Below are 22,707 nucleotides of genomic sequence, written 5' to 3' on the forward strand. Positions count from 1 at the left end.
GCTGTCCCATTGGAACTTTGTTCCTTTCTTTAGGAGACCAAAAAGTGGTTCACAAGTCAAGGTTAATTTTGTGATAAATCGTCTTATGAATTGCACTTTACCCAGAAAGCCTCGCACCTCCTTTTCAATCCTTGGTGGTGGCATTTCTAAGATGACCTTGATTTTGGAAGGGTCGACTTCGATACTTCTCTGTGTGATCAAGAACCCCAGCATTTTCCCTGCTGTAACACCAAACGTACATTTCTGAGGACTCAGCTGTAACTGAAATTCTCTGATCCTTTGGAAGAACTTTTTCAAGATGGTGTAGTGGCCCTTTCTTTCCTTGGACTTGACAATCATGTCGTCCACGTACACCTCAACCTCTTTGCGGATCATGTCGTGCAAAATCGTGGTCACGGCTCGTTGATATGTAGCTCCAACATTCTTCAACTTAAATGGCATCACCCTATATCAATAAGTCCCCCACGGGGTGGTGAAAACAGTCTTCTCCCGGTCTTTGGGTGCCATCAATATCTGATTGTAGCCTGAGAATCCATCCATGAATGAGAGCAGCGCATGCCCAGCAGTGAAGTCCACCAACTCGTCGATATGCGATAAAGGAAAGTCATCCTTTGGACTGGCTTTGTTCAAATCCCTAAAATCCACACATAGCCGGATCCTGCCATCCTTCTTCGGCACTAGAACTATGTTGGCCAACCAAGTTGGATACTCTGATACTAGGAGGAACCCTGCATCAATTTGCTTGGTGACCTTTTCTTTGATCTTAAGAGCCCAATCCGGGCGGATCCTTCTGAGTTTCTGTTTAACAGGTCGGGTCTCGGGGTCAAGAGGGATCTGGTGCTGTACAATCTCAGGATCGATTCCGGGCATGGCTTCGCAGGACCATGCGAAAACATCTTTGAAATCTTTTAATAAAGCGACTAAGCGCTCACCCTCCTCCAAAGATAACGTGGACCCGATCTAGACCAGCCGCGGGTCCTTCTCAGTACCAACATCAACTGTAGTGATTTCATCAACCAGGAGTTTAACAAATCTCTCCTGCTCTTGATCAATTAAACGTTGTAAAATCGGAGGAATTTCTTCCTCGCCGTTTTCATCAAAATTTTGAAAGTCCTGATTCAAGCAATAAATTAAAGGCACAAAAAAATAATCAGAAGTCACAGCCATTTCATTCTCATTAAGCACCTCCAAATTGTCAGATTCCTCTGTTACAACAGACTCAAAAGAGAAAGAAAAAGACGACCTTGACAGGACTGTGGCATCCGGGTTGTCACCCCCAGGAATATCGAACTCAGACTCAGAGCTGGAATCTGATTCCGACTGCCACAGACTTGGTGGAATCAGATTCCGGCTCACTACCTGACCCGGTGTTGCTTGATAAAAATCCCTCCTCGTACTGCCAGATGAGGGAGGGTGCGATAGATGCATCCAAAACGTTTAAAGATAAGCCCGCAGCTATTTTATTCCCGATCATGGACACCGAGAAGTTATCCCCCAAACACTTCTATACGATCGGAGGATCTGAAAGTAGACAAGCCAGTGCTACCCCCATTTCAACCTCAGTGCTCTCGGAATCCACTTCATCACACTGCTCAACCTCAGCTGATGGGTCTGTCTGCTCCTCGGCAACATCATTCCCGGATAACTGCAGGTCGAAGAAGATCTCAAACCCCGGCAGACGCTTCTTCTCCGCATTCAGCCATGGCTCTGGAAAGCCGCAAAATGGAAAATCTTCTCCCTCCCAGACAAAACGTCCATTCAGGGTGCCCTGGATGGGCCAATGCATCAATTCAAGAGGCTTCCCTACCTGCTTTGCTCTAGCTCTCCCAGCCATCTCCTTGCCTTTCCTCACCCAGTCCTCTTTGGTGGGCAGATGACCCAAGCCAAAGGTATGCGGATTGTGCGGCACTTCGGCCGATGCAGCAATGCCCTTCCGGTCACTTCTTCCTAGTCCCATCCTGGGGATGTGTTTGAACTTGTTCATGAGGTATACTGACCGTGCACTGACATACAACCCTTCATCGGCGGCTAGAATGTTCTGAACGACCCGAGCCTCAGCCAAGGTAAATCCCGACAAGAAGACATCCTCTGTGCCATGCTCGATTTCCAAAACCGGTGTAGACACTTCTGGTGGTGGATGGATTGACGAATTCCTAAAAACAATAGCCACCCCCTTCCCATGGGGGTATTTCAACATCTGGTGCAGGGTGGAAGAGATCGCCTTTACCTGGTGCAGCCACGGCCGCCCTAGGAGTAAATTGAAGGTTCCGGGAACATCCAAGACATGAAAGTCAATATCATGTTGTCCTGGACCAACCTTAGTCTGAATCTGCACGGTCCCCATCGCCTCTCTGCTGGTGTTATCATACGCCCATATCACCTGGGCGGTTGGCACAAAATCCGCGGGCTTCAACCCGATTGCATACGCCGTCCTCGATGGGCACACATTAATGGCAGATCCTGTGTCGACAAGAACTACCGGTATCCACTTGTCTCTACATTCCACGGAGATGTAGAGAGGTTTATTGTGATTTGCGCCCTCAGGCGGCGGTTCCTTGTCAGAAAAGGTCAACATCGGGGAAGCTCCTCCCGGAAAAACCAATCCTACCAGCTGCTCAGGCATGGCGTCTATGGAGAGTTTGGCCTTGTCCATAGTAGAAAGGACAGCTTGTCTATGTACTCTCGATGCCATGAGCAGTCCCCAGATAGAGATGTCTGCTTGTATCTTCTTCAACTGTTTCAGTACGGCCTCCTCTTCGAGTTGTTTTTCCTTTTGCTTCTCTGCCTCCTTGTCCTTTCCGGACGCTTCTGGTTAATCTAAGTGCGGGGGTTTGAAATATCGCCCGCTCCTAGTCATGTGATCAACTTCGCCAATGTACCAGGCATCGTCCGGCTAGTTACTCCCCCAGTCCTCATCTGTGTGGGCAAGACATAGGTCGTCATCTTCCCACCACATGCCATCGGCAGCTGACAAACACCTGTCCGGCTCCGTTACAACTATTCCCGTGCCTACAGCACCTTCCGTTCCTATGCTCGCAGCATGTTCTATTCCTGTGTACACAACACGTTCTGTCCCCACAGGGGCCTTGGCTTTTCTGGCCCTTTCCAGATCTTTGATCTTTTCCTGTTCAAACCGCTTCAGTACAACCTGTTGTTTGGTATTTTCTACATTCAAACTGCCCAGATTCCGAGCCAAATTCTTAGCACCGGCGCTCTCCGGCGATGCGAACTGATTCCTGGCCCTTCCGGCCACTGATGACGTCCCGGTTTTCAATTGCCCCTGCTTTGGCTGAAGTTCTTCGACTACATCTGGTTGGTCGTCAAGCCACCCTGTAACCTCTGCTAACCCATCAAAATCAAACCAGTTGACTGCCATACCCTCCGAGCCCTGTTCTTTAAAGAATTGCAGATCTGCTATGCCCTCTTCTAGCTCTGTTATGTCGTTCATCCCCTGATCAGGTCCCTCCCCCCGAATCATGCAAATCTCTGCCCCCACTGGCAATTCCACATTCGGCTTAGCCTGCCATGCTGATGCGATGTAACTACTCGGGTTATATACCTCTTCAGCAAAACCCCCAAACTCCTCAAACTCTGAGTCAACAGCCCTATTTTCCTCCGACATCATCCCTGTTCCACCTTCGATAGTCACACCACTGGCTCAGGTTGGGTTTGGGAGATGTCCAACATGCACAAGTCAGTGCTGTCAGGAATGAACACCTCCGGCTTGGGTAGATGGGAAGGGGTGATATATATGCTAGGGTCGTATGACACAACCCTAGTCTGGATCAAGTTAATGCGTTTAGGAGGTGGAGTTTGGTTATGTGGTGGGAGTGGATTGGTTGTGACATTCGGTTTTTTCGGAGGCACAATCACCCTATTGTCGATGAGATCCTGAATCTCATGACGCAATCTAAAGCAATGGTCGATTTTGTGACCATGTTGCTGGTGAAATGCGCAATATTTGGCTGGGTTATGGGAAGCAGGGAGTCTGTCTGGTAGTGGCCGTGGCTCTAGGGTCTTCATGTGCCCTTTTTTGATTAAAACCCCCAGAGCTTTGGACAGGGGCATGTATAGTGGAGTGAAGGTTCTTTGCCCTCGGGGTGCGAATTTAGTTGTTTGTGAGCCACTTCCGGACGCACCGGTGAATGGTGTAGCTGCAAGGGTTCTTGGGGTTGTGGTGGTGACCATACTCACATCTGAAGATCTAGCAGCTGCAGCACTACTTGTGCCTGCATTCGCATTGTGGTTGAAAGTCTTTCTGGGCTACTCCCTGTCTCGGTCGATCAGACCCTGTTTCATCGCGTCCTCGATCTGCACCCCTATCTCGTGTAAATCTGAAAAGGTGGGGAGGGGGAGAACGATCATCTTCTGCATAAGCTGGGGTTGGAGGTTGCGCACAACCATCCGAATCTGATCTTTGTCAACGGGCCTGATGGTCATCATCGAGGCCTTGGCCCCCCAACGGGTTACAAAATCGGAGAAACTCTCCTTCGGCTCTTGCCTAGTTGCCTCAAGGTCACGGGTTGTGACCTCGATCTGTGTGTTATAGGAGTACTGAGCTTTAAAGGCCTCGGCCATCTCCTCCCAATTCCTCTTGACGGAATCCTCTAATTTTGCATACCAGATGGCCGCTACACCTGACAAGGTCTGGCCAAACAGAGAAAGCTTCTGCAGTCTGGTGAGGCCCATCGGCCTTAGTATGTCTGAAAACAACCGCAGATGCACCATAGGGTCGCCGGATCCATCAAAGCGGTCTATGTGCGGCATTTTAAACCGATCTGGCAGAGTCACGGCCGAGTCGGTATACCCATCTTCAATGTCCAGAATGGACTTCACACCTTGAGATTTCTTGAACAACTTTTCCAGCTTGCTCACTCTTAATGCTGTGGGGTCCACCTCGAACTCGAAGGGAGAATCCGGTGGGTTGATTTGTGCTTTGGGTGGTTGGGTTAGAATCGGGGGCGGAGCCGGCCCTACTGGAACGTCCGTATCATCCTGAATGTGTATCGTCTCCCCAAGTATGGGAACTCTTGGTGGGGGAGGAGCTTGGTGTGAAACTGATGCCCTGGCTTGCTACTGCAGTTGGGTAATTAACTCTGCCTGTCAGGCCATGACTTCGGCCTGTTGTTTGGCAAATTCTGCTTGACGGACAGCGTCTTGCTGCATGGCTTTCATACTCTCCTGAAGCTAACGCATCATTTCTTCCATTCCTGCCATACTACCCTGATCCTACTGAACTACCAGTATGTCTGCCTCTGCAATAGACCCGGAAATCTCAACCTAACTACTCAAGGACTGCTGACCTGGCAACCGTGGTACTGATACACTGCGCTTCACTGACCTCCGCTTAACAACCGGGGGTAAAGAGTGGAACACTGGTTGTTCGTCTATTAGATCCTCAGACCGATGGAGTCTGCGACCTCTAGTCCAGAGTGCTTGGGGAATATCTGCTTGGTGGGAAGCAATTATGCTAAACTACCTAGCAAAAAGATAAATAAAGCATAATAAGGAAATAATGAACAGAAAAACGGACAGCATAACAACTTAAATACAGACAACACACAACTGGCAAGTATATGCTGAAAGAACCGTTCTCAACCATTGATTACTATTCCTAAATCACTGCCCCAAATCTGAATCTGATACCCACAGGTAACACTAATTCCCAAACACTGATACTGATGCCCGCAGGCCTGATACCTAGACTTGTAAGTTGATACATGCATTCCTGTAGAGGTCAACTCTAAAGCACATAACAAACAAGTGAGAGCCAAAACACCCCTATGTTGGGGTAGGGTTTCCCTGTCCTATTTTGTCAGGAGCTAGGGTTTCACTACGCACACAACGGTTTCAAACAACCTATAATCGAGTAAGTAATCTATCCTTGTTTGGAATGGTCACTACGGATTTTGATATGCACTAGGTCGAATGGGCAAAAAGGGTGCCCCCGCGAAAACCAGGGTTTGTGTTCCTGTCGTGGCAGAGCCCGCAACCGGTCAGCCTTACGGCATGCTTCTCAAAGCGAGCCTCCGGCAAACCGTTCAGGAATAGCATACGGCAAACACGATGTCCTAGACGCACCAATGCAAATGCAATGCAAAGAGACACATAAGTGTAATCAAAACGAGATATCATGAGTTCGAGTAAAGTTCTCTAAATCCCCAGTAGAGTCGCTAGAAACTGTAGACGTCCCGAACATCCTGGGGAAAAAATCCCTGTTTCGTTCATATGGGCTTACTACAGTAGCGGACTCAAATGTCACGGTTCTTAATCTGATCTTGCAAAGTGCAATGCAAGATTGATAAATCACCAAAGAGTCCAAATCTAGCAAATCATTTTGGAAAACTGATTTTTGTAAAGAAGTGCCAAACATGGACTGCTTTGCCAGATACAGAGTCGCCACCTAAATATTTTACCTTGGGAAATTTAGGAAATCCTAACTCATTGCCTAAGGCCACGTGTCTGTCATCACCAAAGTTGCCTCGGCTCGGGAACTTGGGTACGATTGGGGAAGGTCATTTCCTGAGCACCCCCGCTCGCCCGATCAAAGATCGGCCTTTACTAACATGATATTTTGTTTTTGAAAACACGTGTTCTTATTCCGGTTTATTAGCCTAGAATTACTATGTGATACGCACAGCATATAAGTATAGACTAGATCGCCTAAGTTGGAACAAAACATCTCATGTTTGTTTGTTTGAAAATGGTTTGAAGGTGCTACTCGCAAGTAGGCTAAAATATGGATTTGCCACCCTCGGGTGGGCTTAGAAAACATAATTTTGCCACTCTCAAGTGGGCTTAAAACTCGCATTTGATGAATTGTTCAAATTCAAGTAATCTAACCTTCACCCACAGGCATTCAAGCAGTTATATCACATAAGTAAATAGCCTCATGGAAAGCATGCTATCATGGCAACACTCACACTCATGCAAGATGCTAAAGCATAAAAGCTTACCGGGTACTCCGAGCCAAAACAAAAACTAGTTAGTAATCAATGCATGATCCTAGTTCATGTTAAAATGGCTAATGCAACACATGTAGGAATGCAACTAAGATAGGCTCGGCTATTCTAAAATGGCATATGAGATGCAACTTGATAACATGTATTCAAATAGGAATTGAAATATAATGCAGTTAGTATGATGCGCCGAGCCCGGTGCATGCAAGACAGATGAATGAATGCAAAACATGCGAGCATAAGTATGCTAATTGAAACGTGCCCTAGAACTAAGCATCAAAAGCTGGTAAATAAAAGGGAGAAAGACGTGGGGTTGGAAGACATTCACGCACACACGCACACACGCACACTTATTACAACAAATGGTCCTCTCTTAGAGGGTCTAAAAGAATAATACAAATCGAATAATGAATCAACTATCCTAGCTAATTAAATATTACAGAACCTTAATTAATTAACAAATTAATTACAAAAAAAAGGCTGCCGCAGCCCTGCCTCAGAATGATTGGATGATGCATGCTCGATCGCCTCGCTTGGAAACCCGTTGCCATGCCACATGTTGCCTCTGTCTGCACTGTCCTGCACCTCTGATAACTATGAAAATATTTGGGATGCTTCTGAGCCACTCCCTTAGGGTTGTGGGTGACCACCGGCCAAGAAATAACGCCACCGACCATGCATCGGCCACTTGTGAGGCTATCGACTAATCATTGTTAGTCAATCGGCACTGGAAGTAGCCGACCGACCACTTCTTCCTGTAGAGTCCTGTTTTACTGCAGCAGAGGACAGACAGTGCATAGCAAGGTATTTACAAGACAATGTACGCACTACCACCCTCCATATCATGTCATGAACTCAAGGGAGTATGGCTCTCGACCCTCGGGCCACCAATCACCCATTTCAATGCATGATGACCAAAGTTTCCAAGTGTGCAAATCAATGTAGAATGAATGCAACAAAACAAATGAATGCTCCACACTCTATCATGTTAGATCAAGAGTGTTGGCGACCAAAGATTAAGGCACGTTTCGTCACTTCAAGTACGAAACGTCCCTCAGTCCTTGTGTTTGGCTTGACACCCCAAACCAAACACAATGTTATGCAAGTGTAACAAAACAATGCAAACCATGTAACCAATGTAATGCAATGCAACCTAACATGCAAACAACATGGTAAAGTATGCAATACCACTGTGCAACCTAGATATGCAGACATGCAACGCAATAAGCATGCAACAACATGCAAGCCAAATATGCAACAATATGCAAGTCAAGCATGCAACGACATGTGAGAATGGTCTTAAGCCGAAATGGACAGCTCTCAAATGAGCCCAAATCAGTGGCCATAATCATGGCTTGGGAGCATAGATATGCAAAACAAACATGTGCATGCAAGTAGTCCAACACTTAGGCGACAATGCATAATCCTCAAGCATGAGCAAGACATGGTAATCATGAGAATATGGCTATGCATTAAGCTCTGAAATCATGTAAGGACTGATGCCAAATCCACCAAACAATGTAAGCAAAACATGCAATAAAGCCCAAAACTCGAGACTAGTCAAATGGGTCAAACTATGGCCACATGAAGCAAGCCCCAAAGGGCCAAGGGGACCAAAAACAGCCCCAAGGCAGGTCTAAGCAAGACCAAAAGTGAGCTCAAAACTAGCCAAGACAAGCTAGAACACAATGCCAAAACAAAGAGGCATGCAAGGCTACCAAAGAGGTGTTGTACTACACCTAACACAACCAAGCATGGCATGATTTAAGCAACCAAAAACAGAGTTATGGCATGTTAAAGTCAACCCAAAAACCCACTTAGATGGCATCAAAATGTTCTAAACATGGAGGCATGCACAATGGCCTAAACGTGGAGCATTAGACACCAACTATTCAAAGCATGGAAAGGATGGCAAATGCAAGCATATGAGAATAAAACATGGACTGAAATAACATAACAAGTGATTCCAAATCACTGAAATGACCCAAGTAAAGCATGCTAACGACTCACACACTCAAAGCCAACAAGCTAGATTACATGGTAGCTATACAAAACAATGTAAGCATGACCAAGAAGACCAAAATCAAAGCTTAAGCATGTTATAACAAGGCTAGAAGCTTCAAGAAGTCAAGCCAAAATATGCAAGCATGGTAGTCTAAATGCTAGATACATGTTTAAGGCAAACAATGGGATTACAAGATATGTATATGATGCATGCAAGAGACCACTAAACCAACTCAAAACAGAGGTACAACATGACAAAATAACATCAAATATCCATTGAAATGATGCTAAAAACAACTAAACATGCATGCTACCACATTAAGCCAATAATACAAGCAAATGAGATAAAAGGGGAGAGGGGTGTCCCTCCCCTATACAAGACCTCAAAACCACCTCTTTACCACTAAAAATCCTCTGGATTTCAGTGGTGAGAAGGTCAATACACGAAGGTGCCAAAACTCAAAAAGAAAAGACACAAAAAGAGGGCAAACAAGGCCTAAGAGGGGGTAGACAACCCCAAACACAAAAATGATCTTAATGAAACATCTTAAGCATGAAAAATCAGAACTTTTATCAGTAGAACACTGAGCCTAAAACCGTATGCAAGATAGGTTAAAAACTTGTGCAAAAATGGGAAATATAAAGTAATAATGCTCACCCTTGAAGAACACTTCCAAGCACACAACACCAGCACCTTCTTTTGATCAAAACCAACTCAAAAACTCCAGAAACAACTCCCTAGCACCTCTGTAACTCAAGGATAGTGTAATGCTAGGTGTTTGTGTGCAAAAGTAAAAACAAAAAACACACTTTTGAGCTCAAACACACACAAAAATTTAGAGAGAGAGACATATAGAGAGAGAGCTATTTATAACTTGTATATCAGATGCTTCAACCCCTGGAAAGGGAGGGGAGGCTCTCATCTTATAGGAAATTCAATTCCAAGCTTCCAAGAGAAGCTAAGTTAAAGGATGAAATCCCTTCATACATGTGTATAAAGGGCAGAGTCTGTGCTTACCAGCTGGCACAGCCGGCATGCGCCATGCCTGAAAAGGCAAAGAAAAGGCTTTGGCCAGGAAAAGTGGTCGATCGACCAAAACAATGGCCGGCCGACCAACAAAACTGCCAATCGGCCAACACTCTTGGTCGATGGACTGAAAACAAGACCGGTGGCCTCAAGCATTGGTCGGTGGGTTGAGGGAATGACTAACAAGTCACCCTCTTCCCTCAGAAACAAAAAAACAAGCCCTTGGTCCACAACCAAGGACAAAACAGTCAAGTTGAGAGATCTTAAGACAAGGCGCGCAGCCGAGTCCTTCAGGAACTCCAAATGAACACCATTATGGATGATCACCGAGTGTTCAAACGGTGACGTCTAAGTCTTGAGGACAGTCAAAAATGGGGTGTCTACACAAAGATTGAAAACCGCACAAAGCCGACGTAAAAGCTACGCGGATATCCGAAGGTGAGACTGGGAATATGAAGTGGGTGATCATGTTTTTATTAAGGTGACACCAATGAAATGGCAGACTCTCTTTGGAACCAACGGCAAGTTAGCATCGAGGTGTGTTGGGCCGTATGAAATCATTGAAAAGATTAATCTAGTGGCATATCAGGTAGCACTTCCTCCCGAAATGGAACATATTCATAATGTCCTTCATGTTTCAATGTTGTGAGATTATCTTCAGGATCCTTTTCATGTTATCGAGCCTACCCATGTGTTGTTGAGTGATGACTATACTTATGAAAAATGGCCCATTCAAATTGTAAACCGGCAAATCAAGAAGTTAAGAAACAAAGAAATTTCGTTAGTGAAAATGGATTGGCAAAATCATGGTGGTATCTATGCAACTTGGGAAAAGGAAGATGATATGAAAAAAAAGATATCCAAACCTCTTCCCATTTGATTCTATATTCTTCCCGAAGGAAGGTAATTGCATTTGGAGGACCAAACGTCCGAAAGGGAGGGAATGTGACAACCACCTCTTTCATTAATTAAGCTAATTATGTGCTTACTATTGATCATGTGATTATGTGTTAATTGTGAATTATGTGCCATACAATATATGCTTGCATTGATTGGTATTGCATTGCTATTGTGAACAGATGCGGATATGTATGAATTAGACCTGTCTGATTCGTTAATTTTAACAAGTTAGAATTAACAAATTGGATAGGAATTAGAACCTAATTCACCTTAGTATGATTTAATTTAGTGTAATTAAGATCATAATATGATGAGATTTAATTTAATTTGAGTGAAAATATTGTAGTTTAAGTTCACTTAATTAGTACTTCATGTATAATTAGAGCAAAGTTATAATAAGCCTAATTTCTACTCCTCAAGTTGGAGACAAACAAAAAGAACCTAAGAAAGAGTTGGTGGCCTTGGTGAGCATTACATGTAGAGAGAGAGAGAGAGAGAGAGATAGAATTCAACAAGAAAGAAAGGGAGAAGAGAAGAACTTAGGAAGAAGGTAGAGGATTGTCTTGAATTCTCACAAATCAACAAGTAAGGTAAGCATTTCTCTCTACTTTCTTGAAATTGAGACTTGCACATTCATCATCTTCTAAGATTTAAGATTAAATTAGGATGAATTGATGATCACTTAGAGGTTTTGCTCATATTACTAAGAGTTAAGACATACAAGTATATATAGAGAAGTAAAGAACAAATTAACTATTAATTCCACCATACATGGCATAATTCTTGAACTCCATGATCATACATTGAGCTTCTTGCGTGAGTTTTGAAAATTGAGGAGGTAAACTCCATGGAAATCCAAGATTGGAGCTAATGTTTGCATAGATAATGATTTTGTTTTAATTCTAAAAGTTTGAACTTTCTGCGTGGGTTTGAGCCTCAAATTGAGGTTATGAATTTGTTTTAAAGCTTAATATGTTAAATGTAATGTGTTCTTGAATGTTTTTGAGGCTTAAATTTCCTGGAAATGAAGTTTGAGGTTGCCAAATGTAGCTCCAAAATTGAAGCATATTTCAGACAGCAAAGCGAACCCAGACCGCACGTACGGCCTAGAGTCCCACACGTGTGGGAGAGCCTCCCCTGTTTTCGCACAGCTACTAAAATAATCGCACCTACGGTGAAGGTACTGCACGTGCGGCCAGAGCCCCCACACATGCAGCCCTTTGGGCAAATCTAGTTTTGTTTTTCGCTCCATTTTTTCGCCTCCCAAGCCTCTGTTTGCATGATTTTAAAGTGCTTTTCATGTGCATTTACATCTCATGAACATGAATGAATTAAAGAACAAAAATTTAACCAAACGGATGAGCAACGGTTAGAAACCGAGAAAATGAACATCAAATAGAAACTGAATAAGTAAAGAACGAAGAGAATCGACTGAATGAATGAATTGTGTATTGAATCGTTGTGCTTGAATTTGTTTGCTTCAGTCGGACGTCGCATTTTTAGTGCCTTATAGCACGTGTTTCAAGGAGCCCATTGTGAGTAACAATGTTGTAATGCTATGTTTAATTATAATTATTTTCTGAATGATTAACTATATTGCTTTCTGAAATAATACTATTTACTGAATGAATGTTTGTCCTATTTTATGAACTGTACTCATGGCATCTATAGCAACTGAGTATTACTGTTACTGCTACTGCTACTGTTACTACTATTGTTATAGAGATCTCTGTTAGTTCCAATTCTTAGAACTACTGTATTGATGGCCATCAATTGACTATTGAATGGTATACGAAGTCATGTGGATGTTATACGACTTTTATTAATACAGTTTTTGATAATGGGATTTTATTCCCTAAATTATGTCTTGTCTTGTATATATATGTGTTTTATGGACTTAAGTGTTTGTGTATATGAGAATTTATTTCCATTCAAGTCCTCACAACTCATTGGACGATGTATATTATTATTGATTAGCTTTCACCAGCCCCTTTATATTGTATTATTATCATTATTGTTAAACAGACCTTCGATAATCACGGATTACTGGTTGGTTACGACGCTAAACCTACAAAGGGCGGGTTTAGGTCGTAACAGTAGGCTCTGCCACAACCAAGCCATAAAACGTAGATCTTTATCCGAACCAATCGTTGCAGGGACCCGTGCAAGCTCACTATGTCTCTAACGAAAAGGTCGGCTAGATAATATGCCAAGTCACTCGCGCGCATAGGTACAAAGTGCACTGACTTGGTCAATCGGTCAACTACTACCCAGATGGCATCATTACCCCATTGTGTCCTCAGAAGACCCACAACAAAATCCATAGTGACATGCTCCCACTTCCACTCAGCTATAGGTAATGGTTGCAACAAACCCATTGGCCTTTGATGCTCGGCCTTCACTTGTTGACAAGTAAGGCACCTCGATACAAACACAGCCACATCTTTCTTCATACCCTTCCACCAAACTGGCAGCTAAGGTCAAGGTACATCTTTGTGCCTCCTGGGTGCACCGTAAGGCTTGAATGGTTAAACACCCGAGGTACCTCCTCTCGGCAAGACCCTGGTACGAACAGACAGTCACGGTATCTAACACTTGAATCGGGATACACATTCAGGCCCTTCTCTACCTTTCCACTAAAGATCTTCTCCCAGAGGATTTCTACCTCAAGATCACCCGTTTATGTGTCTATAACTCAGTTCACAAGTGTTGGTTGTGCAACTACCAAAAACAAAATTGCCGACTCAACGGACTCGCTAAGATGCAAGTCAAACTCACCAATAGCGCCCAACATTTTCCATTCTCAGATGACAATACAAGCTTCACTGCTAATGGATTTCCTACTCAAGGCATCAACTACTACATTGGCCTTTTTCAGATGATAGCGCAACTCAAAATCATAGTCTCCCATAAATTTCATCCACCTCATTTGCCTCAGATTCAAGTCTTTCTGTGAGAATAGATACTTCAGACTTTTGTGATTAGAAAACATTTCAAACTTCTCACCATATAGGTAATACCTCCAAATCTTCAAGGCAAAGATCACAGTTGCTAGTTCTAAATCATGGGTAGGATAGTTCCTCTCATGTGTTTTCAACTGACATGAGCTAAAAGCTACTAAATTTCCCTCTTGCATCAAAACACAACCCAAACCTTCCCGTAAAGCATCACAACATACCAAATAGCCCAAACCCCTCTTCAGAATAATTATCACTAGAGCACTTATAAGTCTAACCTTAAGCTCCTGAAATGACTTCTCACAAGTCTCACTCCACACAAACTTGATTTGCTTCCCCGTTAGTCTAGTCAATGGAGAGGCTAATCCAGAGAAATCCTTCACAAATCAATGGTAATACCCAACTAACCCCAAGAAACTACAGTTCTTAAATGCATTCTTAGGTTGTTCCCAATCTTGTATTGCTTCTATCTTGGATGAATCTATAATCACTCCCCCCTTCCCCGGATACCAATGGCCTAAGAACTTTACTTCCCTTAACCAGAATTCACACTTCCTGAACTTAGCATATAGTTTGTGAGCTCTAAGCCACTCTAGGACAACTCGCAGGTATTCCTCTGTTCCTCCTTAGAGGTTGAGTAAATCAAGATGTCTTCCACAAAGACGACTACAAAGCAGTCTAAGAACTCACGGAAGATTTGGTTTATTAAATCCATAGACAGGGCTGGTGCATTGGTTAGCCCAAATGGCATCACTTGGAACTCATAATGGCCATACCGCGTACGAAATGCCATCTTCTGGATATCTTCCTCCCTTACCCTCAACTAGTGATTACCCGATCTCAAGTCTATCTTAGAGAAACAACAAGACCCCTTTAACTGGTCAAACAAATCATCTATGCGTGGCATTTGGTACTTGTTCTTAACAGTTACCCAGTTCAACTTCCGGTAGTCAACACAAAGTCGTAATGCACCATCTTTCTTCTTGGCAAAGAGAGCTGACGCTCTCCAAGGCGAAGTACTAGGGCGAATAAAATCCTTATCTAGCAATTCTTGGAGTTGAATCTTAAACTAACTCAACTCAGCAGGTACAAATCTATACGGTGCCATAGAAATCGATGTCACGCCAAGCACTAAGTCAATAGAGAACTCAATCTTGCGATGGAATGGTAAACTAGTGAGATCCTCAAGAAAAACACCTGGATATTCACAAACTACCCTTGGCAAATCAACTCGAATTCGTCACACTCACAACCCAAGAAGTTTGCAAGAAGACAACTAAGCTCAATCTGATCCGCGGATCACATATTGGTGATGAGGCTTTATCGGCTCTGTCCCCCATGAAATAAAAACAATTGCCGCTCAAGGTACATACTATAACCCTCTAACGGTATGTCAAGGATTTTGTGGGACATCTATTCAACAAATAGACTGCACATGAAATTGCTTCAACCCCAAAACTCTTGGGCATATTCTTGTCTCATAACATGCTTCTAACCTTGTTTAAGATCATACGATTGTTTCGTTTAGCTAATCCATTCAACTGGGGAGCATAAGCTGGTGTAAATTGTCGCTTGATTCCTTACTGCATAAGGAATTCTTCAAACTCATTTGTCTTGTATTCTCCACCTTGATCTAATTATAATGTCTGGTTACAATAACTGCTTTGCTTCTCCATAAGAGTTTTGAACTCTTTGAACTTTTCAAACGCCGTTGACTTCTTTTTGAGAAAATGCACCCAAGTCTTCCTACTGTAATCATCAATGAAAGTGAGGAAATATCTGTTCTGTCCATTTGAGATTGGTTTCAACGGACCACACACATCCGTGTGAACTAGTTGGAGTAGCTTGGTTGCTCTCCAATTTGTTTCTTTTCAAAAACTGTTCCTGCATTGCTTGTTAATAATGCAGGTTTCACACATTTCAGTTGTGTAGCTGGTTTTTCGTGCTCCTCGGAGGGGTTTAGTCTTCTCAGATATGATAGCCCTACAGTTCAGACTCTCGTGGTTCTGAATCTGATTTTACAAGTGCAATGTGAAACATAAAAACACAAAAGAGCCAAAATCTGACAAATCTTTTGAAAAATAAATTTTTAATCAAAAATGCCAAAAATGAATCGCTTTGCCAGATTTCAAAGTCACCAACTAAATATTTTAGGGAAATTTAGGAAACCCGTGACTCATGCCAAAGACCACGTGTCTGTCATCACCAAAGTGTCTCGACTCGAGAACTTAGGTATGAGAGAGGAAGGTCATGAATTAAGCACTTCACTCACCCGATCAAAAATCGGTCTCTACTAATCATGATATAATTCTTATATAGAGTATATGCTTATTATGCTATCTTTACTATGTGATGCACACAAGTATAGACTAATTTCACAAAATTTGGAACACTTTGATTTCATGTTTGCTTTGAAAAGTATTTTGAATACGTGCCACTTGAAAAAGTGATCTCATATATACATGTGTCAAATCATCCCAATTTAAGTGAAAAAGCCTTCATCCACTGGCATTCAAGAGGTATATCAATTAAGCACTTAGCTTCACAGTAAACATGCTTGATATATCAATAATCGCACGCATGCAATATGCTCAAGTGAAAAATACTTACCGCAAATATCTAAGGTGAGCCAAAAGAAAGAAAATAGTTAGGAAAAAAAAATGCATGATCCTAAACAATGTAACATGACTAATACAACGCATACAACATGCAATGAATAGGCTCGGCTAGTAGCATGGCATGTGAGACAATTTTAAGGCATGCGACAAAACACATATTTGAGTAAGGAATTTTAAATTGGCATTGATTAGTATGATGAGCCGAACCCTTATGCATGCAAAACAAATGGATGCAAGTCATGGAAAATGCTAAAGAAAATATGATGCTTTATGCAACCCATCATAAACGAGTAAATAAAAGGAAGAAAAAGTAGGGATTGGAAGACATACACAAATTATTACATATTTTCCCTCGCATAGGACCAAATAAATGTCCTAATTAAACTAACTACTACATTACAACATGAATTTATCTAATTAATGAACTAGCTATTACAAATTCAAAGCTAATTAACTACAATACACTAATTGATCTAAGAGCTACAAGCTACTCAAACGAAAGTCGAAGAACCACGCGCGCAACTGAGAACATCCTCTTGGAAACTCCTCCATTTTGTTGCCAAATTCTATTATGCTTGCAATCAGAAAATAATTCTATTTTGGCCCCAGCTTCTACTCTGTTCTGTTATGAAAATGACACTGCTTGGCTAAAATAAAATGGCCAACCGGTCTTAGAAAGTGGTTTGCCGGATGGTAGGGTGGCCGGCCAGCCACTATTTTTGGGTGCTGCCCTACTGCAACATAATGGAAATAGAGCAAAAACAGTGAGTTTCCAGGGGATGTTTATCTTCTCTGCCTCTCCCTATCATGAAATTGATCAAGGGAGAGGTAGATTCGATTCGCAAACCATACATTGACGTAAACTCATTGCATGATGATCCATGAATTGACAGGACAAAAGCTCAATGAATGAAAATAAAAGACCAACAAAACCTCCTCCCTATCATGGAGTTACCTCAAGGGAAGCAATAGACATTGATTCTTGAACCATTGAACGTCACTAAAGTACACAATGACTCAAGACTTAATGGGTTCAATATAACGTTCGATTGAACCCAACTCAATTTTATTATCTTAGGCCTCTTTTACCCCAATTTTATTAGCCCTTTTTTATTATATTTCCATTCTTTAATCATTTTGTCCGAAAGTGATAATTACATCCACTAACAAAGAGAAGTGTCAAACAAGAAGTTGTTCTTGGCATGAGAGAGATGTAATGCCTTGGTAATGAACCTCCAAAGAGATTAAACCATTAAGCATTGAAGGTCTCTTCCGCATGCCTTTAACAGCAATTGTTTAAAATAACTCTTAAACAAAGAAAATAAAGAAAGGAGAGAGGTTGCAAAAATGATTATTACAAGTGTAAGCATATGTACGAAAACTATGAAATAAAAGCTATCAACTCAAACAGGTTGGTCTCTAAAGCCTAAACCACCAAACCTATGAGAACTTACAACAACACAAGCCTAATATTCAAAGCATGAATGAAGTAAACACATCAAAAAAGTCCCAAAACAGCAAAACAGTGCTGGAAAATTAGTTTGAAAAGCTTAAAAAAGTGAGCAAAAATGAGAGAGAATTAAAGCTAGTAAGCAAGCCTAAGGAAGGGTGGCTAACCCCTCCATTTTTTGAACCTCAAAACCACATATTTTAGCCTCTTAAAACTCTAAAAAATAGTGGCCAAAAGTTGAGAAACCAGTGGGAAACACAAGGATAGAAGCTTACGGAATAAGGTTCAAAGAAGGGTGGTTAACCCCTCCACCTTTGGTAGCTTTAAATCACAAGTTTCATCCCACCAAAGCAATAAGAAAACAACAAGAAAAGAGAAGGAAGAAGTAGTGAAAGGATGGCCAAAGTTATACCTCTTGAAGAGAAGTTACTATTTTGTTCACAAGCCACAAGATATCCACTCTCAAGGGCAAATATTTGAGCTCAATAACCTCAGTAAGGAGCCTCAAAATATTGGTTTAGGAAGTGTATGTATATTGCAAGATAGAGAGGGAGAGTTCTTAGCAAGATTTGGGCTCTTCATAAATTTTTTTAACCTAAAATCAAGAGGGGTGGGCTTGTATTTATAGAAAAATAGCTTCTCTTGTCGGAAATATCTGTATAGAGACAGCTGGTGTAAGGCATGCACATGGGGGAGGGGGACAACTAACTATAAATATCTACCTGTTGGGACACCTAGCCAACCGACCAGTGACTTGTACAGTCGGCCACAAAAAGTGGCCAGGCAATTCAAAAAAATGGCTCTCAAGTCTGACTTCAAATGAGCATATCTCCTTCATCCAGACTTGGTTTTAGGTGACTCTTGAGTCTAAAATAAAGCCTCATAAGTCTACTTTCCAATGGTGGTGGCCTCACATCTAAATTCTAAGTGTACAAAGAGATATGTCTAATTTAGTGAAGGCTGCTCATTTCTTTCTTAACGGTTTGATGCTCAACCTTTTCCTAAACTAGTTTTCTTCCAACCCCTCCTATTTCCTTCAACTCCAAACCTATAAATATGATGTTTTTAAATATTTTTCAAAGATTTCACCTCTCTTCCATTTATTTCCACTTTGCCCTTACTCGATTTACCGAAAAATGTAATATTTTAAACGAAATGCGAGCCTCAGAATATCGTCGAAACATTTGGAATTTTTTTTGAAAAAGAGGGTTTTAAGGTCTAAAATAGTTTTGGTCAAAATGGGGTATAAGGTTGGGATTAGAAGCTCAAAAATCGAAGCCTTTTGTTAAAGATTCAAACGATTGTACAGCTTAACTTTTCATCATCGAGTGTTCAACCTGAGGCGCCGAAGTCTTAAGGGCGGTCAAAAATAGGGTGTCTACAAGTTGGTTGGTGAATGTTGGGCATACCTTTCACCATGTTCTTGTTTCCTAACTGTTTCAAGTTTTCAAAGTTGAGATGTCCGAATCTGAGATGCCACATCCAGTCTTTGTCATTTATCATTGCACTTAGACACTTTGGTGTGTCATGATGAATGTGAGAGGAAACATTCTGTTCTTCACCATCTTTACTCGAGTAATTAGCTTCCCTCAAGTGTCTAGAATTGTGAGCATCATGTCTTTCAAGCTAATTTGATAGCCTTTTTCAAGGAGTTGTCCAAGACTCGATATGTTGGTTTTCATGTATGGAACATAATAGAATTGGAGATGAAAACATGATCTCCATTCTTCCTCTTGATCATAATAGCACCTCTTCCTCGAACTGGGACTTTGGATAGGTCACCAAATGAGATTTCTCCATGAACTTTCTCATCAAGCTCAGTGAATAAGCTCTTTCTGCTAGTCATATGATTACTAGCTCCAGATTCCAGAAACCAAACGTCTTCTTTGTGTTCGGTTGCATTAAGCGCCATCAAGCTCAATGAATCTTTGTCAACGGACTCTTTCTTTGCATAGTTAGTTCTTTCACTAACTTCATTAGATGGTTACTTACTTTTGCACTCATTGTTGTAGTGACCAAACTTGTGGCAATGGTAACATTGGACGTTGCTTTTATCAAAATTCTAACGATTGCTATAACCGACTCTTCTTCCTGGTCCTCTTCCTCTCGAGACATAGCTTTGTTGTCCTCGTCCTCCTTGAGATGAACCCCTTCCTCATCTTTCTCTGGAATAGGAATTTCTAGAACTTCTTCCATGATAGGCTTGACCACATCCACGTCCTCTTGGCCATGTCCCCCCTTGCTTGAATCTCTCTCCGATGAGAGACAACTTTGACTGTAGGGCTTATTCTATCCCTTTGTCTTTATTTCTTCTCATCACTTTCGGCTCATGGGCTTGTAGTGAACCCACAAGTTCTTCTACGGACACAATCTCTAGATCTTTGGTTTCTTCAAGAGCAACAACAATATAATCAAATTTTGGATCCAAGGATCGCAAAATTTTCTCTGATATTCTCATATCAGTAGTGGCTTCTCTATTCCGCTTTAATTGGTTTGCAACCACCATGAGTTTTGAATAGTATTCAAAAATAGATTCTAAAGACTTCATGCATAGAGATTCAAATTCACCTCGTAGAGTTTGGAGGCGAATCCTCTTTACTTTATCATTACCTTTATGAGTCACGTGGAGAGTTTCCCAGATTTCTTTCGCTATTTTGGAGAAGGCGATGATCTCAAATGTGGATGCACCAAGACCTTGATATATGATAGATTTTGCTTTGCAATCCTTTTTTCGTTCGACTGGAAGAATTGTTTTCTCTGCTTCGGGCAAGGCACCTTCTTCTATTTTTGAGGTGGGTTCTGCATATCCGTCTATCACAATGTCCATGATGTCTTGAGCACCTAGAACTGCTCTCAGTTGGATGCACCAGTTGTCATAGTTGTCTTTCGTAAGCTTTGGAATGAGAGCTTGCGTACTTCCATTGGCCATTAGTTAATTATAATCTTAAAAAAAAATCTTCAAATTTTTAGAATGTAATTTACAAATTTTGACCATACATATGTGTCTAGAATATTCCAAATAGTTGGTAAGCACTATTGGATCGTCAAAATCAAACTCTAAATGGCTTAGATCAAGCCAAAATAGTTCAACGGTTCAGATCGACATAATCTAGTGCGCCTGAGAAGCACCGAATAATTCCTCTGGTTCAACTGGCGTCACGCTGATGTCAGCAGTGCAGTGGCAATGGCTTGGCTTGGTTAATGGCTTAGTCAACGCGGCGTGACTCTAATTAGTGGCTCAGTCAACTGCTTCGATCAATTTGGCTTCGATTTAGGTTGGTTAGCAGGTCAGCATGGACCAGATTGGGTTTAGCAATATGATGTCGCATCTTCTTCTTTACTGGTTTTGTGCGTGAAACACGTGCACTTAGTCATCGACATGTGACAACGGCGTCAGTGGCATGTGCGGACATCTCCGGCGTTTGTTTTAAACGCGGTTTTTTCCTATGTGCTCGTCTCATTGAGAGCTTCAACGTGGTGTGATCAAAAATGGATTTGGACCACTTTGATTTCTGGACAAGTTTCGAAACGATGCTCTGTTTTCAATATTTTGCAGAATGTCTGTAAATTCAGGCAACCTTCTGCTTTGATACCACTTGTAAGTGGGAGTGGGGTGTAAACCACTTGTTGTGATTCACAAGAGAGGAATAACACTGAACCAAACTCAATTTAAATTCACTCACAAATTTCTAAAACACAAACAGAGCATATGTTACAAATCTCTCTCTCTCTCTCTTCCCCCCCCCCCAACACTCTTATCAATAATTAAACACGTAATCTATTTATAGACTAAACTCACAATGTAAACAAACAATCTGAATACAAGAAAAAAAACTCACACAGTAGCTAAAAAAAATCAAATTGGACTCCTCTTTCCAGGAGGTTCTTCAACCTTCATTCTTGACTTTACAGCCTCCAAATACACAGTGATGGACGGTGGTAAAGGTTCTGGTGAAGGCTCTATGAATCAAGCTTACAATTCATTAATTTATTCATACTAGTGCTCATACACAGAGACGGATTTAGTGAAGGACCAAGATCACGTGCTCCCTTGGGTTTTTTATAATTCTACTAGCACCTTAATATATATATATATATATATATAAATTATGTCATATATGTCCTTTATAAAATTATACAAGTTTCCTCTTTAAAATTGTAATAGTGGCCCTTTATTAAGAATCTTTTTTTTTTTTTAATTACAAAGGTTCTACTTAAATGGATCCTTCAACTATACACTCCTTAAAATGGTGTACCATATATAAGCATGATATTTCATGGTGCTAATAATGGAAAGTTTTATAACCAATCATTTCCAGGTATAACTAAAAGGACCACAATGAATAATCATAACTAACATCATAATATGTTATAATCAAATATTATAAAGATTATAACTACGACACCTTTTTGCGATGTGTTTTATAGAATTTTCCTATTAAAATACATTATTTCTATCTCGACTAATTTTTTTGCGTAAATTACAAACACACCCCCTAAGGTTTTCTTAAATTACAAATTACTTCATGTGGTTCTAGAAATTACATTATGCCCCCTAAAGTTTTTAATTTCATAACAAATAGGTCCTTTTATTAATAAATCATCAAGTTAATTAACAATTTTTAATAATGTTAAAATTTTATTTCAATTAATAATTCAGATAATTTTATTATTATATAGGCGAACAGTTAGAAATTTCACTTTTTTAATTAATTATGTTAAATAAAAAATTCTAACAGGGAAGTATTTGTAATTTTCCAAATCACCGGGGATAATTTGTATTTTAAGCAAA

At 41.4% G+C, this 22,707-nt stretch overlaps 1 protein-coding gene across 1 annotated transcript; it reads right to left on the reverse strand.

The window, feature by feature from the left end:
• Nucleotides 1-20,199: 20,199 nt before the first annotated feature.
• Nucleotides 20,200-20,844, reverse strand: LOC145796015 (uncharacterized). Its single transcript, XM_082880984.1, has one exon. The coding sequence runs from the start codon at nt 20,842-20,844 to the stop codon at nt 20,200-20,202; it is 645 nt and encodes a 214-aa protein (XP_082737110.1).
• Between the last annotated feature and the right edge of the window lie 1,863 nt (nt 20,845-22,707).

This window comes from Camellia sinensis, chromosome 7, assembly GCF_055761805.1.
Source record: "Camellia sinensis isolate YWXY chromosome 7, ASM5576180v1, whole genome shotgun sequence".
NCBI lineage: Eukaryota > Viridiplantae > Streptophyta > Magnoliopsida > Ericales > Theaceae > Camellia > Camellia sinensis.